The 8,734-nt window shown below is 43.1% G+C and overlaps 1 protein-coding gene and 1 pseudogene across 1 annotated transcript in view; one reads left to right on the top strand and one right to left on the bottom strand.

Annotated features, from left to right (window-relative positions):
* The window catches only part of LOC130387269 (chromodomain-helicase-DNA-binding protein 7-like), a 13,819-nt gene extending 13,268 nt beyond the window's left edge, over window positions 1-551 (bottom strand). The window contains exon 1 of the mRNA XM_056596288.1: window positions 520-551. Within this exon, the coding sequence (XP_056452263.1) occupies window positions 520-551 (32 nt within the window). The remainder of the gene's footprint in view (window positions 1-519) is intronic.
* A 1,636-nt stretch (window positions 552-2,187) lies between these two features.
* Window positions 2,188-7,352, top strand: LOC130387274 (alpha-tocopherol transfer protein-like; annotated as a pseudogene).
* The last annotated feature ends 1,382 nt before the right edge of the window (window positions 7,353-8,734 follow it).

Here is an 8,734-nt window from a genome sequence, read left to right on the forward strand (position 1 = left end):
GAGATCCATTCTTTTTGCCCTGCTTTTTGTTACCTAGCACTTCCTGACAATGATGTTACCGCTCTCTTCACTCTGCCACTTTCATCCATGGTCTCTCCCTCAATCCGCTGTTGTATAATCCAGGCCTTTTTGGAGAGTGTGGTTCTAAACTCTTCTAGCCTTGCTGTTTCTTTCAGAGCAGTGGTGTTGTACCACTGGCGTTGACTGGTTTGCCCTGTCAAGTTCCGCCTCAGCCTGAGCTTCATGCGGGCACCGAGGAGATGGTGGTCTGATGCATCATCCGCTTCCCTTCTAACCCGTCCATCTTCAAGAGATCTTCTTAACTTATTCCCGATGCCGACATGGTCGATCTGATTTTCTTTCATCAGATCGGGTGACACCCAGGTGGCCTTATGTATCCGTTTGTGTTGGAAAAAGCTCCCGCCGATGACGAGGCTCGTAGCGGCACACAGGTTGGCAAATCTATCCCCATCATCATTCATCTCCCCCAAGCCTTGTTTTCCAATTATTTCCTCGTACCCCTGGTTTTTACTGCTCATGGCGCCCCCCATGTGACTTGGCGCCCCCCACAAATATGCTGCCCCGGGCGGCTGCCTGGTTCGCCCGTACCTAAAACCGCCACTGCTGCCAGGAGCCTAGCCCCCGCTGGTATAGCCCTCAGGGTCACGGAGGCACACAAGCCTCCCCACCATGGCAAGGTAGCAACACATTGGGGAGATAATACTATATACTTTTATATATAGAGCTCCGGGAGTCGCAAACGGCCACAATCAATTTCTCCTCCATTTTGCGGTTCACTCCGGACTGCACTGCAGGGAACAGTTGGCTGTTGGAACGCCGATTGGCTGTTACGTGACGTCACTCAGGGAGTCAACGCTGATTGGCTTTCATCACACCACTGTCACGGCAAAAGTTCAAATAGTTACGTCGTGTCGTACTACTAAATCTCTCTGAACAAACTTGCCCGTACCAGGGCGTTCAGTCCATGCAACATTTTCAAGTCATGTCGCAGATTTTTCTAGCGTCACAATTTGCGTCTGTGGTGGGGAGGGGTTGCAGTTCGGTGGTCTGAGGATCTCGTCACTGCTTTTTGCAGATGATCTCGTCACTGCTTTTTGCAGATGATCCAATGAGGCCAATGTCCTCATTGGATCATCGGCCTCTGACCTTCAGCACTCACTGGATCGGCTGGCGGCCGAGTGTGAAGCGGCTGGGATGAGGATCAGCACCGCTAAATCTGAGGCCATGACTCTTAGCAGGAAACCGGTGGATTGCTTACTCCGGGTAGGAAATGAGTCCTTAGCCCAAGTGAAGGAGTTCAAGTACCTCAGGGTCTTGTTCGCGAGTGAGGGTACGATGGAGCATGAGATTGGCCGGAGAATCAGAGCAGCGGGGGCGGTATTGCGTTCGCTTTACCGCACCGTTGTTATGAAAAGAGCTGAGCCGCAAGGCAAAGCTCTCAATTTACCGGTCGATCTTCGTTCCTATCCTCACCTATGGTCATGAGGGTTGGGTGATGACCGAAAGGACGAGATTGCGGGTACAAGCGGCCGAGATGAGTTTTCTCAGAAGGGTGGCTGGCGTCTCCCTTAGGGATAGGGTGAGAAGCTCAGCCATCCGTGAGGAACTCGGATTAGAGCCGCTGCTCCATTACTTAGAAAGGAGTCAGCTGAGGTGGTTCGTGCATCTGGTAAGGATGCCCACTGGGCGCCTCCCTTGGGAGGTGTTTCAGGCACGTCCAGTGGGGAGGAGACCTCGGGGAAGACCCAGGACTAGGTGGAGAGATTATATCTCAACACTGGCCTGGGAAAGCCTCGGGATCCCCCCGTCAGAGCTGGTCAATGTGGCCCGGGAAAGGGAAGTCTGGGGCCCCCTGCTTGAGCTGCTCCCCCCGCGACCCGACCCCGGATAAGCGGATGAAGAGAGATGAGAAATTTGCGTCTCTACGTTGACTTTGTATGGAGTCGTGTCGCCCCGTCGCGTTTGGTTGGAACACATAGTGACGGCTACCTGTAGGCTGTTGTCCATCAGACATCAGTGTAGCGCCTGTGTCTGTAGCATATGTCTGTGTCTATTCTTTGTCTGAATTGCGCGCTTTCTTTTTTCAACCACCTTCCGTTTCAACTGAAGCGCCTTCCGTTTTCGCTGAATTCCTCACACACATATGAGTGAAACACTTTCACATACATGTCTGAGGTTTTCAGTATAGTATGTGAATAGTTTCATATTTGTATGTGAGAGAGAATTTTTCAACTGTGTATATGAGCACATTTTACTAGTACATGTGAAAGCATTTCAGTAGTCTGTAAAAGGTTCCACTAGTTGTTACGAGAGCTTTTCAGTTGTTTGAGTGAAGTTGTTTCAGATGTGTATGTAAAAGCCTTAACTTGTGTATGAGTTTTCAGTATAGTATGTGAATGGTTTCATATTTGTGTTTGAGAGGAAATTTTTCAGCTGTGTATATGAGAACATTTTACTAGTATGTGTGAAAGCATTTCAGTAGTCAATGTAAAAGTTTTCACTAGCTTTTATGCAAGCTTTTCAATTGTGTATGTGAGCGTATAATTGTTCAGTTGTTTGTGAGTGTTTCAGTTGTGTATGTAAAAGCTTTTCACTTGTATGCGTGCAACGTTTTTCCGTATAGTATGTGATGACTTTGGTTTCATATGTGTATGCGCATGCTCAATCTGAATAATGTCCCATACGGCCCCTCATAAATGTGCGTGTATCTGCATATCTGCATTGTGAGAATTAAAAGGAAATTAGCTCATAGCTATTACACAAATGTTCTCTGTTTCAATACAAGTGTGTGTGTGTGTGTGTGTGTGTGGTGTGTGTGTGTGTGTGTGTGTGTGTGTGTGTGTGTGTGTGTGTGTGTGTGTGTGGTGTTGTGTGTGTGTGTGTGTGTGTGTGTGTGTGCAGGTCGGTGGAATCCTAAGGACTGGACGGCCATCCAGGTGTTCAGGGTCAGCCTGATGACATCAGAGGTCATCGCCATGGAGACGGAGACCCAGCAGAGGGGGGTCAAGGTGATCTTTGACCTGGAGGGTTGGAGCTTCAGTCACGCCCTCCAGATTAACCCCTCCCTCGCCCGCAAGATCTCCTCTGTACTCGTGGTCAGTAGATATATACGAATATATATATATACAACATAATACGAATATATATACCACATAATACTAATAGATATACTACATAATATTAATATACCACATAATACGAATATATATACCACATAATACAAATATATATACTACATAATACTAATATATATACCAAATAATACCAATGTACATATTTACCACATATATAGCAATATATATACCACATAATATGAATATACATTTATACTACAAAATACTAATATACACCACATAATACTAATATATATTACTACATCATACAAATATATATATATATATATACTACATAATACTAATATTATACCAAATAATACCAATGTTCATATTTACCATATATAGCAATATATATACCACATAATATGAATATACATTTATACTAAAAAAGACAAATATATACACCACATAATACTAAATATATTTACTACATCATACATATATATATATATATTATATACAGTATATATATATAATTATATATATATATATATATATATATATATAATAATACTACATAATACTAATAGATATATTCTAATATATATGCTAACTAATACTAATATATATACTACATAATACTAATATATATACCACATAATACTAATATATAATAATAATATAATATTATATATATATAAATATACTTATATAAGCGTCTTAGAGTACCATATTAAGCGCTATATACATTTCATTTATTATTATTTTAATATTAATATGCATATACCACATAATACTAATATATTATATATACCACTACCACATAATACTAATATATATTTACTACATAATACTAATATATATATACTGCATAATAATAATATATAACATCTACCACATTATACTAATAGATATATACCATTATTACAACGTTCCGTTCACTTGCATGGGCACTTCACAACTTCCGGCGGTCAATTATTTTTGGATAATTCATTGGCAACGGATGAATAATGACCGCTGTCAAGATAACCAAAAGGACTTTTTGCCTTGGTATCACTCCGCACGCAGTCCGGTAACTTGTCAATGTAATAAGCGGGATATGTATCAACCCAAGTGCTGTCGGTTGCTAAGCGATGACGTCAACGTCTTGGGCGGACTATTTCTCTGCTGATCAACACTATGAATGCTGGTAACAAATACATTGTAAATAAATTGTTTAGTTTCGGGAAGTAGCCGTGTAATAAGCGGGATAATGTATAGAACTTCGCCGGTCATTATCGAAAAATAAGCCCCTTCATGGCGAAGCAAGACACCTCCGCTGCGCGTCGGTGTCCAGTTCGCCCTGTCGGGGCTTATTTTCTCGATAATGACCGGCGTTCTATACATTATCCCTTATGCCCTGTGCCCACTACATGCGTCCGTCGACTGATCCCCATTGACTTTCAATGTGGACGGACGCGCAATGCATTGTGGATCCGTCCGTTCCGTTGGAGCCGTCGGCTCAGTCATGGCTCAGTCAAAAAGTTGAAAAAATTTCAACTTTTTCGGCAGCGACATCAGTCAGCCACGCCTTCCCACATCAGTCAACGCATGTAGTGGGCACGGGGCATTACGCCCCGTGCCCACTACCTCCGTCCGTTGACTGATCCCCATTGACTTTGAATGGGGACGGACGAGCAATGCATAGTGGATCCGTCCGTTCCGTGGGAGCCTTCGGCTCAGTCAAGAAGTTGAAAAACGTTCAACTTTTTCGGCAGTGACGGATCCGTCATCCAATCAGATCACGTATGCAAATTGAAGCACTGTGACGCGACTCGGGCTCTGACGATACTGGAAAGTGGGAAAGCGGGTCATCTTGCCTCGCAACAAGCAGGAAGAAGCGGGAAGAACCCGGCGAACCGATTTGATTGGCTGACGGATGCATCTGCAAAGACTACTCCCCCATCAGTCAGCAACGCCTTCCCACGTTCGTTGACTGACGGAGGTAGTGGGCATGTAGGGTTACTTAAGCAATAGATCACGCCAGGCTGTGGTATGTGCTCATTATACCACTGTTAAGGGGCGTTGTCCGGCCCCGACGCGCAGCGGAGGGCCGGCGACCCCCTTCACAGTGGTATAATTAAGGGGGTAAATTGAAGGGGGTCGCCGGCCCTCCGCTGCGTGTCGGGGCCGGACAACGCCCCTTAACAGTGGTATAATGAGCACATACCACAGCCTGGCGTGATCTATTGCTTAAATATACCACATAATACTAATATATATATTACATAATACTAGTATATATATTATACACTACATAATACAAATATATACCACATTGTGTATATACCCCATAATACTAATAGATATACTACATAATACTAAGATATATATACACGCAACATAATACTATATATACATACAACATTCTAATATATATACAACATAATACTGATTTATATATCCTACATAATACAATATATACTACATAATACACATATATATATGTATACCACAAAATAATAATAATATATATACATAACTACATAATACTAATATACTACATAATACTAATATATATTACCACATAATATATACACCATAATACTAACAGATATATACTACATAATACTAATATATATATACACAACATAATACTAATATATATATATAATAATAATAATATTAATAATAATAACACATTTTATTTCAAGTGCCTTTCATGTCACCCAAGGACACTGTACAGGAAAGGTAAAACAAAATGGTAATAAAATATGATGTGATAGAAGTCATCTCACCCATTGTTTTCAATGCCTGATGAAGATCCAGAGATCGAAACGTCAGGTGACAATAAAACAGGCACTGAACATTTTATGCAACATGTGTATAACATGTTATATAACATGTGTGTAACATTTGAATAACATGAGTGTGTAACATGTGTGTAAGATTTTATATAACATGTGTATAAAATGTTGTATAACATGTATACAAAATGTGTGTAGGACTCATTCCCTCTGAAGGTGAAGGCGATCCACCTTATCAACGAGCCGATCTTCTTCGGGCCGGTCTTCGCGATGCTCCGCCCCTTCCTGCCAGACAAGATAAAAAAGAGGGTGAGTTACCTGTCAATAATTACCATTATTTATACATATTCATACAGTAACCAACGATCCCCGGGCTGTGCTCACGGTATTGTAGCCTTATGTCGGACATGAATTATTGTGATTATTATGTGGTTATTATGACCTGCTTCCTGTCTCCGCCCCCTGCCTTGTCCTGATTGGTTTAAAGCGTAGCCGCTGCGTGTGTCCTTCCTCTGGCCCATATATGGTGATATGCCCTGTGATTGGTTGACCTGGTGTCCCCAGGTGCACATGCACGGCTTCAACTACCACGACTCGCTGACGGACTTCTTCCCCACCTCCCCTCCCCCCGGAGTACGGGGGGCCTGGGCTGGAGGGGGTGTGTCAGCAATGGGCCAATCGGCTGCTCCAGTCCGAGCGGCTGCTCGAGCAGATCGCCGCCCACCGCACGGGCGACGTCACCGCCGGCAACCAGATCACGGGAGGAGAGGAGGAGGAGGATGAGGAGGAGCCTCAGCAGGAGGAGCAGGAGGTGCACCATCAGGAGGAGGTGCACTAGCAGGAGGAGGAGGAGCCTCAGCAGGAGAGCAGGAGCCTCAGCAGGAGGAGGAGGAGCCTCAGCAGGAGAAGGAGGAGCAGGAGCAGGAGGCTGAAAGAAGGTCATGAGTTATGGTATTGCGGCTCCACCCAAACACAATGTGCATCCTCTTGTAACTGTCAGTGTCCCTGAGCTGAACTTCACTAACTGGTATTTCTCCAGTGAAGCCAGTTCAGACAGCCTGCAGAGCCCACTGCCCGCCCAGATGCTCTGGACATGAGGTCCCGCCTCTCTCCCCAATCACTGCCCAGTAGAAGCAACTCATTCCTGAGATAAGAGGGGAGGGGTGTAGCACCTAGCACTTAACATAGCCCTTAGCCCATAGCATAGCACATAGTGTAGCATGTGATGTTTGTCATTGGAACAGATATATGTTGTGCTAAGGGGAATCTGTTCTAAGGTGTGTGTGTGTGTGTGTGTGTGCGTGTCTGTGTCTGTGTCTGTGTCTGTGTGTGTGTGTGGGTGTGTGTGTGTGTGTGTGTGTGTGTGTGTGTGTGTGTGTGTGATGGTCACCTAGTGTACTATCCGTCCTATTCATAATATTATCAATATTAAATGTGATATTAAATATCATTCTTATAACATTCTACTCTGTCCCTCTCCTCTTCTCTTCTCTTCTCTCTCTTCTCTTCTCTTCTCTTCTCTTCTCTCTTCTCTTCTCTTCTCTCTCTCTCTCTCTCTTCTCTTCTCTCTCTCTTCTCTTCTCTTCTCTTCTCTCTCTCTCTCTTCCACTCTCCTCTTCTCTCTCTCTCCTCTCTTATTCTGAACAGTTGGAGCCATGGGTTATTTAAACGTTTTTGTTTTTTTTAATTCAAGGTATTTAAACTGTATTTAACAGCCAGTATTATAGCTTTGATTTTAGTGTTTTAACTGTTGACCAAAGGAAAATTGTGAAATATATTACTGGGCGATCTACTTTTTTATAATAGTCTGTTTTAAATAGTCTATATTCAGTGTTCAGTTGTGTGTGCCATTGGACATGATTGAAGACAGTTTAGAAAGGTCACTTTGGCATTTAATAAATAAGTAATGTTGTATTTCTTCAGTGTATTAAGGATTCATGTGTGCTGGAATTTGATGTTTGTATTTTACTACCTGAAGGTTGCATGATTTTAATTAGCCAACTTGAAGGTCCTGTAGGCTTGAGAGCTGTTGAGAGAGAGCAGAAAAGTAAACTTGTACGTTTCTTGTACGTGTGGCATTCACAATCCTGTGATTGACAGTAGGGCTGGGCGATATATCGACATTTGAAATATTATCGATATTTTTCCGAACGAGACGTATCGTCAACATCAATATAGTTTAATTTGCGTTGAAGGTACAGCACATTTGATACAAATAACAGCAGTTTCAAACCGCGACTAACCGCGACTGCCGCCTGCTATTTCGTAACTCTGCTTATCTCTCTCCCGCTGTGCCTCACAAACACTCTGCCCCCCCGGCCCCCCACGTCACTTTTTTAAATCCCCTACGGCGCGAAACATAGGGTCCGCCAGCAAACGCGGCGCCGAGGAGTTTGCATGTAAGCTGACGACAAATGGCTCCATTGTTTTGAAATGTTTTGGTACAAGGTGTCTGACGAATTAAGGTATCAGGTATTTTGTACAGAGTGCTTCAAATTTGTATCAACTAAAGGGTTAAGTACGTCCAACCTCTTCCATCACTTGCAGCAGCCCTGAAGTGCTAAAAAATACGTGCAGCGAATCAAAATCTTAAGACATTAATTATTTTTTATTCAGATAAAGGCAGTTCAGCAATTGTCCCAAAATGATTGCGGACTATGCTTCAGGTTGATGAGGAAGTGGAATAACCAGAGACAGTCACTTCACTGAGGGCTGAGGGATAAATAAATAACTTAAATCATACTTCTCGCACCTTTAGTCTTTAAGATGATAGACTGAAGACAATCGTTACGACGACAGAGTAGGCGGTAACTCTTACTGTAAACTTGAATGGCTCTGCGATGCTGGTCTTACTCTGTAGGTGAAGGACTC

This window comes from Gadus chalcogrammus, chromosome 8 (assembly GCF_026213295.1).
Source record: "Gadus chalcogrammus isolate NIFS_2021 chromosome 8, NIFS_Gcha_1.0, whole genome shotgun sequence".
Classification (NCBI taxonomy): Eukaryota; Metazoa; Chordata; class Actinopteri; order Gadiformes; family Gadidae; genus Gadus; species Gadus chalcogrammus.